This window comes from Phlebotomus argentipes, unplaced genomic scaffold, assembly GCF_947086385.1.
Source record: "Phlebotomus argentipes unplaced genomic scaffold, Phlebotomus argentipes genome assembly contig_6, whole genome shotgun sequence".
NCBI lineage: Eukaryota > Metazoa > Arthropoda > Insecta > Diptera > Psychodidae > Phlebotomus > Phlebotomus argentipes.
The window spans coordinates 5,333,347-5,346,194 of record NW_026776145.1 but is presented as its reverse complement, the minus strand read 5'-3'; the positions used below and the strand labels follow the sequence as shown (position 1 = coordinate 5,346,194).

The window sequence follows — 12,848 nt, the reverse complement described above, 5'->3', positions numbered from 1 at the left end:
GTTTTTATGTCTTTTGGTGCGGCTGTTAGATTTGGTTTTCAAGAATATTCAAGAAATTAGTCAATTTGTTCGATAGAGATGATAGAAATATCGTTGTCACTCTGCTAAAAGAGGACGAAGAAGGGAATTTCATTACATAAATTACACAAATTTCTACGTGGCTCCTTGTAGTGTTGTGTGTTTGTGTGTGTGTGTGTGTGCTTTTCTCTCAGTGACGCGGGTGGGTTGCTCACCGGCCACAGGTGGGCAGATTGACACGGAAAAACACATTTAATTCAATTAAACTAGCTAGAATTAAGAAGACCGCATACATGATGAGACACACGTGTCCAACTCTGCGATCGAGGCGGAATTTGTTGCAGGAGAACGTAATGTAGAGCATGAGGAGCGTGGAGAGGAGCGAGATGGCCGAGTACTCGAGTCCGGCGGAGTTGATGCCCACCCAGTGGTGGCCGGGCTCGATGGGCAGAAAGGCGGCCTTAATGAGCCATGGCAGGCCCAGGCACAGCAGAATGTCGAAGGTGTTGGACCCAATTGAATTGCTTATGCCCATTGATCCGTGCCCTGCAAAGGAGAAAAGAGAGAGAGCGCCACGTGAATGCCTGGCCTCAGCCTCATCTCACTGCCACTCTCACCCTGCTTCGCCACAATGACACTTGACACGGCCTCGGGGACGCTCGTTCCGGCTGCCAAAAATGTGATACCCATCACGGAGTCGGGAATCTTCAGTGTGTCACCTGAAAATAAATTGGCATATCGATTGTGTGAAAAATCGGTGAGGAAGATCAGGTGAAAAGTTGTCACTGGCTGATGGATTGGGGCTCTCGTGGCGCAAGATTGATTCAAAATATTGACACAGACGAGTGCTTTATCAATATTGAAATGCGCCGAGGAAGAATTCAATCTCACCGATTATCGTTATCATCCAGGCCACCAAGTAGGACAGCGACCCAATCCAGATGATGCACATGACGAAGGTCATGGGGAACCACTTCTTGAGGCGCGGCTTCTCGCAGTCCGGAATGGTGAAGAAGAAGACCAGGTGGATGGGCCAGGTGACGATCCACACGATCTGCCGGAAGCAGCTGCCCTCGCAGGGATAGCGCAGCAGGGAGAAGTCCACGTTGTTCTCCTCCGGCTCTGCCACCTCCTTCGCCTCCACCTTCACCTCGGCGTCCTGCTTCATGTCCACGGCCGAGTTGTCCGGTGACTCGACCACGGCCTCCGCCACCCTGACCGGCGTGGTCTTGGACTGCGCGTCAATGGCCGTGGTGAGCTCATTGTTGCTGGCGTCAATGTGGGTGATGTTCTTGATATTGCCATTCTGCTGGAAGTGCTCAATGCGGAGCGGCAAGTGAGCCTCCAGAGTCTCTGTGGCGGGTCAGAAAGCACACGATTAAATTCCTCACTTGGCAAAGGAGATTTTCGGGGACAATTTACCCATCTCCCGACTGCTCTTCGACCGAATACTCGCTGTGCCATCGTGAGATCTACGTTGTCGTGCGTGCTTCAAACTGCCTACGAAAAGACCGTGCCGAACGACGAATACAGTGAGTTATTTTCACTAATTGCTCCCGTCCACCAGAACAACGTGATAATGAATACTTAATCATGTGAACTCTATCGGCAAATTGACCGTCTTTTCCGCTCAATTTACCGATCCCAGTCACCATTAGTGTTCAATTATGCATGTGCACACGCACTAAATGCACGAGTTAACTCTCAACCACTCCTTGGATTGTATTCTCTCTATGCGAATGTTTGGTTTGCGGCTAATTCAAAGGACATTTCCTATATAGCCACAAACCCAATCATTGTATAGCAATGAAAATGTGAATTTAGGAAATAAATTGTAATTTATAGTGACAGTGATCAAAATTAGAACTTCATCACTCAATTATTACAATTTGTTTAGAGTGAGAATTGAAGGGTGAAAATCACTATATCTCTAGTAAATTAATTCCTCCTTCTGACGATGGAAGTGAGGCGGAAAACAATCCAAGGAACGGCTCAGGGTTGAGACGGATGTGAGCTCTTTACCTCTTGCGCATTTCTGGAAGGACTTATCGAAATACATGACGGCTATGTAGACAATGTAGAGCAGCACGAGCGTCAGCGCCTCGTACCATTCCACGCGTTCGTCGTGAATTATGCAAATGAGGATGGCAACTGTGATGCCATAAGCGAGGCAATCCCTCGTTAGAGGCCACCAATCGAGCGGCACCACCTAAAGTGATAGAGGAAGCAGTGTGAGTCGCCTGGATGAAGTCTCTGCCATCGGCCAGAGTCTCACCATTCCAGCTCCGATGCCGCAGCACGCCGCCACGGCGAGAATGTTGAATACAGCTGATCCCACTATGGTGCCTATCCCAATATCGCCCTCCGTAATGAATGTCCCAATCACGTTGACAAAGAGTTCGGGAGCTGATGTCGCTGCCGCCATGAATGTCGCTCCCGCCACGTCGTTTGACATATTAAGTGCTGTGCAGGAGATGCGCAAATGGACAAGAGTTAGGCATGGATTGGCGAGAGTGCATGGAATTGCAACGCACCTTGACATATTTTCTCAACGGCAGGTACAAAGTATTTATCACAGACAACAGCCAGAGCTGCGAATAAATACAAACTGCCGACTATGTGAAGCACCACAGCACCAGCTTGTCGCTGCTCCTCCGTGAAGTAATCCCTGGGAAAGTCATCAATTGCTGGCGGGGTACAGTTTAAGCCTTGATTGGAAGACACATGAAAACGCACAATTAGCCACTTTTATTGGGAATGGAAGCTGGCATGGTGATAAAAACGGCAAATGATTTCAGAGACAAACACATTTCATCATGTGATTCTTTTGCCAAAAATAACCAATATTTGCGTGTCATAATCCCAAAAATTTATATTTCGTGTAACATTGTGTGATTTGACTCTCTTTTATTTCACTTCCCGCGCTTCATGACGGTTATTTTGAGGGGAAAACACAAAAGCTCCCCCAAAAATTACAACTCTCAGACGCCTTTTATGTGTGTGTGTGTGTTTTTGTCTTTCAATGGGAAATTCACATGCGAAAATTGGAAAAATTCGTCGTGTTATTTTTTCCTATCGCAATGAACAAACAAATGAGATGAACAACATTACATAGGCTTCAGAGAGTCGATAAAATGGCAAAAAACTGCCTGTTCAAAGAGATCTAATTAAAGAGCAACACGTTATTTTGATGGGTAAACCAATAGTGAGGCAAATATTGTGCTAAATCCATCGTTCCACATGAGTAAATGCAGTGAATTGGTGCGATTGAATGCTAAATGTTGCCACTCTGGATGTATTCTTCCGCAGCACTCAAAGCGGACATTTATTAGTCTCACCTGAGATTGTATGTAATAACAAAGTGTACAATTTGTCCGAGAGACGCGACGTAAATTACGCTTGTGATGTCAGATTAGTCAAAATAGCGATATTTTCCTCATATAAAGAGTGCAAAATACGTATAAACAATTAATTTTTCCCCCATTTCCGTTGCAATTTTCACGACTTTATGAATAATTTTATCTCCTCTTATCGCGCGTATTCAAATACAAAAAAAAGAATGCGATAAAAGATCGTGGAAGGGAAGAGAGATGAAGAAAAATTACCATACAAAAGACATTTTGTAGCGCCAATGCTGGATATAATTCAATCTTTCTCCCGAACAGAGATATGAATAAAAGTGCAGAAATGTGATTTAGGAGATGACAAAATTCATCACGTGTGCATCTTGGGGTTAATTTCTGTGCCAATTTCGCATAGTGCGAAAAATGGTTGCAAAATGAGAAGAAGATTTAATATCTCAATTGAGTGTCTGACTAATTGGTGGTCTTTTATCTGCGACGCCAAGAGAGCAAACATCAAAACAAGCCGAGCGGTTGTAACTTTGCTAATGACACGGCAAAACATGCTTGAAAAATCTTTGCATGTTGAAAATAATTGTGAATTTCCTCGGAAGTTTGCGCGCGCGAGAATTCTGTATTGAAATTCACACTGCAATTCTTGGGCTCATTTCGCACATTTTCCACAACTATTCAAAGGATTCAGAGCAAAAAAACAAACACGTGAATGAAAATATTTTTCATTCATTTCTACGCACTAAATTTCCTTTCATTTTCTCCACCATATAATAATCTGATTGTCTGCAGATAAGATGCCTATTCAAGTAACTGGAGGCATCTTTATCACGCGCTCCTTAATTAATTTATGAAGCAAACTCGCTTTGCTTCTCTTTTAGGAGTTGAGATTTCGCATCACAGCCTTATTTTGTGATCGGTTGATTAACGAAATAATGCAAAATCTAGATATTAAGTATAATGAGAGTTTCTGAATATGATTCTAAAATGATTAAAAGTAATTTTTTTTCAATCTAATTACGCTAAAATTTGCCTCAGTGAGAAATGATTAATCTTTCTTCAGGTTGCGAATTCGGCTGAAAATATGTTGTTAGATATAAAATTGATTAGATAAATTAGTAGAGAAAATAGAAGATATGTTATCAAAATTACTACTGCAATTGTTGCGCTTCGACCCCGAAAATCCCAGCTCTGCACAAGCTGATCAGAGCGGTATTTGAAAATTCAAATTCAGCCTCTCCTATTAATTAGTTAAATGACCCTCTATCGCCATGTCGAAGCCTCCTCTCTCGCTATTGATGGGCAAGAAGTGGAGTTTTGTAAATTGGTAATTAACATCGCGACAGTATCGCGATAAATTGATCGTAAAATGTGTAAAATTGCCACAATGACAACTTATCAATGGGAGCTGAAGAATCTTCGCACTAAAAATAGATTGTCTTATTCATTTCAGATGCTATCGGATATGATACACAGCGTGCCACTCGGATGCATTGCATGGAAATGAGTTGGGACATTGGGATGATCTTGGGCATGGCGGAAAATGCATACTTTGGACTCGAGTGCCTCTCTCGAGTGCGGTAATATTTTCTTATATACCACTCTATAAATAAGTTGTGATAAGGCGGGGACACTTTTGTCAAACTCGTGGCTGAATGGTGATATGCAGAGACAATGGGCGTGATAATTTTTGAAAAAATTTGTGCGCTTTTGGAATGTCTCGAGAATACAGTTGGTTTTAATGATTGCCTGCACAGGAAGAAAGAGAGAGAGACCCCAATAGAGCGCCCTTATCATCAGCAATTGTCTGCAAATACGTATTATCGTATCGCATTTGGGTTTTGGGGCGCTATTGGAAGAATGTCGAGATAAAGCTCACACTAGGCCGATTGCGAAGACTCAGAGAGAGAGAGAGAGAGCGGAAGTCGGGAATTAAAACAAGTCCAAAGCTCTCGTGCGCGAGGAAAAGCTCTTGCGCGATCCCATTGGGTGGCTCGTGTACCCGCGACATCACAGATCCACAATTGTCTCTCGCTCACGGCTTTGGGACTGGAGGAGAGATGCTCAGTCTAGTTTTGCGTTTGCTTGTCGTACCGAAATGTATTTGGTTAGGAAGGAGGCATATTGTGTGCAGTTTTATTGTGGTTGATTAGGAAATCAGGGTGCCACTTAAGTCTTTGTTATGGAGTTAAAAGATGCTTTATAAGCTGGTGTGTTTTCTCTCTCTCACACACTCTGTCGATGTTGATTCTCACTTGCCACTGTCGCGGGTTGAAGTGAAATATATTCTTCTTTTGCTCACTTTCGTGTGGGGGATTAACAATAAAATATTGATGTAGATTATTTGCTATTGAACTCTCTTCAATGGGTTTAATCCATCACAAGGAGGCTTCCTTGCATGTTTTTGCACGCTCTCTTGAGCTTTCTTTCCTACCTCTCATTTCTGGGTGGCTTTTTATCCCCCCTTGTAAAATTCATTGGATTTTCAGCATGCTCTTTTGATATTGAGATCAACCTTCCTCTCGAGCACAGTGGAAATTCACACATTTTGAGCTCATGAGTGGGGAAAAGGCATTCTTATAGCGCTACGCTGAATAATATTGAGGAGAATTTTTGATGAGGGTCTGAAAGTTCCCCGTGTCAAAGCCTCCTCACTCCAAATGGTGAATGGTCGAGTAGGAAGGAAGAAAGAAATTTCTCGCCAGATATCAAGGCACAGAGAGATAGAGTAATGTTGTCTGTGAATCCCGTGTAACTTCTCTTAATATGTGATTTAACTTAATTGAATCAACACAAATCTCTTTCCACTCGACGTGGACTCTCTTCAATATGCATTCGAACGAGAGTGCTTGTATCTACAGATGGTAGTAAATTTTCAGCATCCTCACACTATTTGTCGCTCTTTTTTTTTATCATAAATTGTGACACTCCGCGCGCGAGAGATTGTACAATGTAAGAGTGATTGTGGCTATAGTTATACTTCAATTTGTTGCACTTTGACTTTTATACATGTTTCAATTTGAATTTATACTCAGGATCCTTGAGATGATTCGTCTGAGTCTTTCTCTCCACTGAATCTGGTTTAGTCTGGATGCTGATGATCCATCACTTTAGTGAAATATCATCACAACTGATAAACCATTTTTTTCCCCACTTAATAAATCCCACTTGATGCGTTGATCGTCGTCTCAATACACACTTTTTCTCTGGTGGTTTTTTTTCACACACGAAAATAAAAGAAACTTCACGGCACAGAGCGTTTTATGCGTTGGAGATTGTGAGTCGAATTTCCCAGCGCACAGCGCGGAAAAGTTGTCTGGGAGAGTTAGTGGTGATTGAGTTCGCAGCACAGGTTATTAATTTATATCATTGGCGGTGATTTTGTGACGGGGGCGAGAGAGAGTGGAGGCGCGCTTATGTAATTTTGGAGGAGAAAAGGTGGTGTTTTTTGTGGGTGATGAGTTCGTACCATTATTCCTCGCGAGACCCCAGTAGTCTTCCATCTTGATATCTTGGTAGTCACTGGCAAACTGATGGTGTTAGATACTCGCTAATTTTTTCTGATCAACACACAGTGTGTTTTTCTTACTTGCTCCGCGCCTCTGTCCAGCGAGAGTGAGAGAGAAGTGCGCCCCATCCCAAGCATATTCCAATTATTCCAATACACTCCCCACTCACACTCCGCCAATACACCCAACTGCCAGCGAGCCAGACTCCGGGAGCGCGCACGACGCCGATGATCACACGGAAAAGTGCCCTCGGATGCACACAGAGCCGCCGGGTGGCCGGGAAGGGGAAAAGCGCCCGGGAAAGTGCCCAAAACGCTTCGGAAACTCCTTATCTCGGCACTGACTCACGCTAATCTTACACACTCGCACGCTTATCTCTTATCCATTTGGCCACAAGAAGTCTTTGACTCACCGTCGCAGCCGTGAACTTCTCCTCGCCCAGCCCTCGGCTCGCAAGACACACAATCTGGGTGTTACAGAGCAAATTAATCTACACTCAATCACTCGGCGTAATTAATTGCTGCCTTTTATCACTTCACTAAACTCCAATCGCTGCAGATAACGTAGGCGAGGAAGATTTGCATGTATACTTTATGACGCAAATAAATCCATGCAATTTCACTCACACATCCGTTAATTGGCAAATAGTTGTAATTAATTTGCCAATTAAGAGACTCTCTTCGTGAAAATTAAACTCTTTTATGAATGGAAATTCGCTGCTAAACTTCCCGAGGTCGTTCTCAATTTGCATTTTGTGATTTATCACACCTGCGCAAGCATTTTCTCTCAATCGGCAGGTGATTAGCACAGAGATTGTTCACCTCGCGACTTCTTATCTGCACTCGCGCGGCTTATCAGGAAATTCGTTTTACTTTCACTTGGAATGTGATCTAAATTTCCACTAAACATCCCAATTGCGAAAAATACTTGTTGAGATGTCGAGGAATTCTTCACCTTTTAATTCTGTTTTAAAGGCGCAATTGAAGAAAAACAATTCATAGAATACTCTTTTCTCTTCACTTAAACCAATAATCTTCATTTTCTCAAAAGCTTCGGCCTGGAAAATCCTCCAATAAACACTCTATTTGGAGGATTCCATCGATTTTTCCTGTACATTTCTCAGAATACAGAGAAATGCGCTATTGGGCTTTCCCGCCAAAGCAATTTTCGACATCGAAAAACGGTTTATGCTGCGTGCAGCATATGCTCCATAGAGAGTGACAGCCCACCAAGGAGAGTTCGCGAACCAAAACAAGACGAATTTCTGTGCTTTTATCAGTGATAACGATGTCTCTCTTGATCAATTCCGTGCTGGAGGGCAAGAGTGAGTTGGACTTTAGCAAAGTGTGCCGCTCTTGTATGGGTCAGAAGGTGAGACTGGTGGGAAATTGGGGAAGAAAGTTGTGTTGATGGACACTTCCTGTTTGCTCGCTTACAGGTGCAGATGAAGACAATCTTCGGCTCGTGCCTGGATGACATGCTGAGGACTGTGTCGTGCGTGGACGTGAAGATGGGCGACGGCCTTCCGGACCAGATGTGCGTCCAGTGCGTCCTGCAAGTGAGCCGGGCGTTCACCTTCAAGCAACAGTGCCAGAAAGCTGACGCCACTTTCCGGCTGTACATGATGAAGCACATTCCGGAAGCGAAGAATCACAGCGCAGAAGTGGTGTTCGAGGAGGAATCCATCATTCAACAGGAGATTGAGGAGTGCCCGGAGAATTCCCTACCTTCTGTGCAGGATCACGAGGAGGAGATTGTCCAGGAAAGCGTCTACTTCGATGACGCTCTGGCCACATCGGAGGACATTGACATTGAGAACCTGCAGGAAGCCAGCATCGAGCTGGAGAAGATAGAACTCCTGCCGGAGGACTGCTGTGACGATGTCCTGGCCACGGTGAAGGATCTGAAGGTGTACCAAGCGAGTGATCTGCCCGTCAAGGAGAAAATTCCGGAGCCGGAGAGTCGCTTCGAGTGCCGCGAGTGTCACAAGAAGTTCGCCGACAACAAAGTTCTGCGGCGTCACAGTAAAACTCACTTGGTCGTGAAGCCGCACGAGTGCTCAATCTGCGGAAAGACATTCGCGGAGAGCTCGAATCTGACCAAGCACAAGAAGAAACACACTGGCGAACTGCGTAATGTGGTGGGCAAGCCAAATCTCTGCTCGGTGTGCGGAAAACGGTTCAAGTGGGCGAGTTCGCTGTCCAAGCACATGAAGCACCACACGAAACACAAGATCCTCACGTGTCCTTACTGTCCGAAGTACTACGTCGAGGCGCGCTCGCTGAGCATCCATCTGCGATCGCACACGGGCGAGAAGCCTTTCGTGTGCGAGGTGTGCCACAAGGGCTTCACGCAGCTGTGCAATCTCACGAAACACCTGCGCGTGCACACGGGCGAGAAGCCTTATCTCTGCCCGGTGTGCGGCAAGGGATTCAAGCAGAGCGGCTACGTGGGCATCCACCTGCGCACGCACACCGGCGAGCGGCCGTACGTGTGCCCGGACTGTGGCAGAGGCTTCGCCGGGTCCAACACGCTCGCCATCCACCGCCGCAGTCACACGGGCGAGCGTCCTTACGCCTGCTCCATCTGTCCGAAGCGCTTCGCGCGCCACGAGACGGCCGTCATCCACCAGCGCATCCACACTGGCGAGAAGCCGCACGTCTGCCAACTCTGCGGCCGCGGATTCAACAGCTCAGGTCATCTCTACGGGCACATGCGATCGCACAACTCCAACAAGCCCTACGAGTGTGACATCTGCAAGAAGCGCTTCAAGAGCAGCAGCAGTCTCAATGTGAGAGCAATTCTCAATTCAACTTCCTGGAATAACAATTGCTTCCCCCTTTCAGGTGCACATCCGCAGTCACACCGGCGAGAAGCCATACTCCTGCAGCGTGTGCAAGAAGAGCTTCTCTCAGCAATCCACTTTGTCCACGCATCAACTCACGCACCTCAACGCTGGAACCTTCGTGGTGTCGGAGAATCAGATTCTCCAGGCCAAGGCGGACGAAGGCCAGAGTGAAGCGGTAGGTCTTTAAAGTATGCTCAGAAAGATTACTTTGATTTGTATTTTATGCTCGAATTTTAATAAGAAATAAGATCTTTTATTAATGAAATGCCTAAAATGACTCAAGCGAAGACCAAAACCATCTCTTATGCTGTGAAATTTCAGTGTGAGTTTCTTTTAAGAGATTTCCAATGCTATGTTAACCCATTGATTGCATTCGGCTCGGCAAATATTAAATGTAAAGCAATAAAACTTCTTAAGAAGTCACTTGAAATCTTAATAATTAGATTTTAGGCATTTAATTAAATAAATTGTCGATTTCTGAAGTATTTTAAGAGAAAAATCTCGTAGAAATTATACGAAAACATAGCAAAAACATTTCCCTGAACTAATAGAGTTTGTAACTTCTGCAAAGTTCTGAAGGTCATGTTTGAAAGTTTTGCAAAAAAGTCTAATTTGCTTAAAAGAGTCAAATTTTACGGTGTTTTCACGTTATTTTGTGTGAAAATGAGGAAAATAAACCTCAATATCATTGCTGGAAGCGGTTAATAAACATCCCAAGACCGCTTAATTGATGATATTAGTTTCTCTAGCTACTTGATGAAATTGTGTATGGTATGCAATCAAATTTTGCGAGTGCAAGCTAAATTCGAGACAAGGAAGAAAGTTTATGATATCCCCGAGGAATGTGGAAATTAGTTGTGGAGAAACAAAATATTTTAATAGCATAAATTTGCACAAAGTATCCTCTTGCTGTGGCTGCAACTTAACTGCTTCTGCGGTGGCTGTGATCTGACCAGCAGTGAGAAATTTGCATAGCAACGTACAAATTGGGAATATATCGTTTCATAAGGTATTTGCCGAACATTCTCAAATTCAACTTTCGCTCTCTTTCCCTCTTGTTTTCCTCCACAGAGAGGAAATAGACAACTTTCCGCTTAGTGAGGAGTCCTTAGATATGACATAATGTACACAACACGTGAGTTTACACGAGGCAAAGATGCCGTGCAATATGTCTGGGCGTCCCTTTGTGGAAGACGACGAAGACGAGGATGTCCTAAAATAACAAAATCACAAGCATATTAGATTCGATATTATGCTGAAAAAGAGGCGCTCACGGGAAAGCTAAAGAGTCAATTTGGGTGGTTTCAAAGGACGACTTACAGCTCTATTTTGGTGGTGTGTTGTCTGAGGATTTTCGCTCTTCTTTTCAGCTCTGCCAAAAATTGCGCATTAAGAAAAATCTCCCCTCGAAGTTATAATTCAATTCATATGTGCTGAAAATCTTCGCAATTTCTTCATCCTTTCTTTCCAATGTACTTCTGTCTGAATTAATCCCGAACATGAAATTCCATTCACAATGGATGAGTTTTATTTTGGAATTTGAGCCAACTAACAAATTCACCCGAAATTCATGGTCTTGAGCACTTTGCGTCGCTTTTTTTATTTTTGTTGGACGTAAATTAAATTTCTTCACTGAGAAAATTCCGCACGGAAATCTTGTTTCGAATTAATTAGTGTTGCTCAAAAATTCTCCACTTGCGCCAACGTGAATCCGTGTTGTCAATTTTCATCCCCTAATTCGATTATGCTGTGCTGTCGGGGGAGAGAATATCCTTGGGATGAAAGTGATTTGGTGAGTATCACCACTTTTAAGTGGAAATTCTTCCCTGAAATTCCCTTTAATCACGGCGCTTTTAGCGAAAAGGATTTTAATAAATATTCACAGCATAAAATGCTTCTGGTCACAAAATTTGTTAAGCAATTCTCTCTAAGTTGATTGCAAAGTTCCCATGAAGTCTTGAGTGTTATTCTCACAATTTCCTGGAAGTGTTTCAATGGATTAATAATGCGTGAATTTCGCTGAATCTCTTCACTGAAGGAGGAATGAAAACAGAAAACACCAATGGAATATTGAAAAATATTGACAAATTTCAATTCAATTTGTTTCAAAACAATGAATATGTCATCAGACAAAAGAAAAGAATTATCTTAAAGCATTGAATCACTGTTTAATTTGCTGATTATTCGATTAGTAAATCACGAGCGTCGCAAATATTCACCCCTTGGCTGAGACTTTCGGTTTCGGCGCGCGAAATAGCTGGCAAAGGGCGATAATCGATTCATTTGAAGCTGTGAATGATAATGCTTGTTTGGAATGTCAACTCGTGTCATTAGTTTCAAGTGGCACCCAAGGCGACTCCGCATGACGCGAGCGACCGCAAAGCGAGCTTCTTAGGCGTCTCACCTTCGGGTAAAGCCACCTGTGTCATTTAAGGCTCTCTCCCGTGCTCCGGAGTCTAAATGTAAATTTTCTGGTGTGGCTGAGTGTGTAACGGAACCAGCATAAAATGTCCTATTTGCATAATTATACGACAATGTTTCTCCTCCACTACAGAATGCTATTCATAACTCTAATGGGTCATGAACAAATCTCAGTGACTATCTGTTTCCGGGCGCTGGTTTGGGGTTGAGTCGCACTGCGTGTGTGTGTGTGGGTGGCGTCACATTTCGATATGTATTGTTGGGCGCGAGAGAGGGTGAGTGAGCTTTCGTGATGGCGAAGCGGAAGGGGAATTATCCCAAAGTGCACAATCATCACGCTTTCCTTCTCTGCGTCTCGACAAATGCCAGTTGTAATGATGGAGTGTGGCGAGCATGCTTTATTTGTGATATCCAAGCCATTGTATAATTTATATGCCCTGGATTGTGTGTAAACCAAATGGGAGTAAATATTTTTCACATAACATAAGACTGCGGCATTTTTTCGGCTGCCATTCTATCCTCTTCAAACAACACACATGAATGTCGCGGGGGGCGGAAATGTTCCACGGCGCGCGTTCCTCCCGCCGAAGAGCGTGTGGGCAACAAATGGAGCAACTTGGGATGAAAGGAGCCGAGATGAAAATGGGAATCTCCCGTGAATATTTCGCTTGGTGCCCATGCCGAATGCAGAAGTGAGGC

The 12,848-nt window shown here is 44.0% G+C and overlaps 2 protein-coding genes across 3 annotated transcripts; one reads left to right on the top strand and one right to left on the bottom strand.

Moving 5' to 3' along the window:
* Nucleotides 1-222: 222 nt before the first annotated feature.
* LOC132265750 (sodium/potassium/calcium exchanger 3-like) lies at nt 223-7,237 on the bottom strand. 2 transcript variants are annotated; one of them, XM_059766525.1, is made up of 8 exons: nt 6,841-7,237; nt 2,553-2,726; nt 2,294-2,481; nt 2,041-2,227; nt 1,441-1,518; nt 910-1,371; nt 636-737; nt 223-564 (listed from the first exon to the last, which is right to left on the bottom strand). In XM_059766525.1, the coding sequence occupies exons 1-8, from the start codon at nt 6,872-6,874 to the stop codon at nt 230-232; spliced, it is 1,560 nt and encodes a 519-aa protein (XP_059622508.1). In that variant the 5' UTR covers nt 6,875-7,237; the 3' UTR covers nt 223-229. The 2 variants fall into 2 exon arrangements, with proteins under 2 accessions (XP_059622508.1, XP_059622515.1); XM_059766532.1 differs by lacking the exon at nt 1,441-1,518.
* An 800-nt stretch (nt 7,238-8,037) lies between these two features.
* On the top strand, nt 8,038-10,583 carry LOC132260976 (zinc finger protein OZF-like). Its single transcript, XM_059759463.1, has 3 exons — nt 8,038-8,251; nt 8,319-9,671; nt 9,727-10,583. Exons 1-3 carry the CDS (start codon nt 8,168-8,170, stop codon nt 9,913-9,915), a joined length of 1,626 nt encoding a protein of 541 aa, XP_059615446.1. The 5' UTR covers nt 8,038-8,167; the 3' UTR covers nt 9,916-10,583.
* The last annotated feature ends 2,265 nt before the right edge of the window (nt 10,584-12,848 follow it).

Excerpts from the sequence above, each read along its gene's own strand:
- LOC132265750 (XM_059766525.1), bottom strand. The coding sequence starts at position 6,874 with ATGGAAGACTACTGGGGTCTCGCGAGGAATAATG. Across the intron at positions 1,372-1,440 it reads GAAGAGCAGTCGGGAGATGG|AGACTCTGGAGGCTCACTTG; the intron begins GTAAATTGTCCC and ends GACCCGCCACAG. Across the intron at positions 738-909 it reads CTGGATGATAACGATAATCG|GTGACACACTGAAGATTCCC; the intron begins GTGAGATTGAAT and ends ATTTATTTTCAG.
- LOC132260976 (XM_059759463.1), top strand. The coding sequence starts at position 8,168 with ATGTCTCTCTTGATCAATTCCGTGCTGGAGGGCAAGAGTGAGTTGGAC. Across the intron at positions 8,252-8,318 it reads GCTCTTGTATGGGTCAGAAG|GTGCAGATGAAGACAATCTT; the intron begins GTGAGACTGGTG and ends GCTCGCTTACAG. Across the intron at positions 9,672-9,726 it reads AGAGCAGCAGCAGTCTCAAT|GTGCACATCCGCAGTCACAC; the intron begins GTGAGAGCAATT and ends TCCCCCTTTCAG.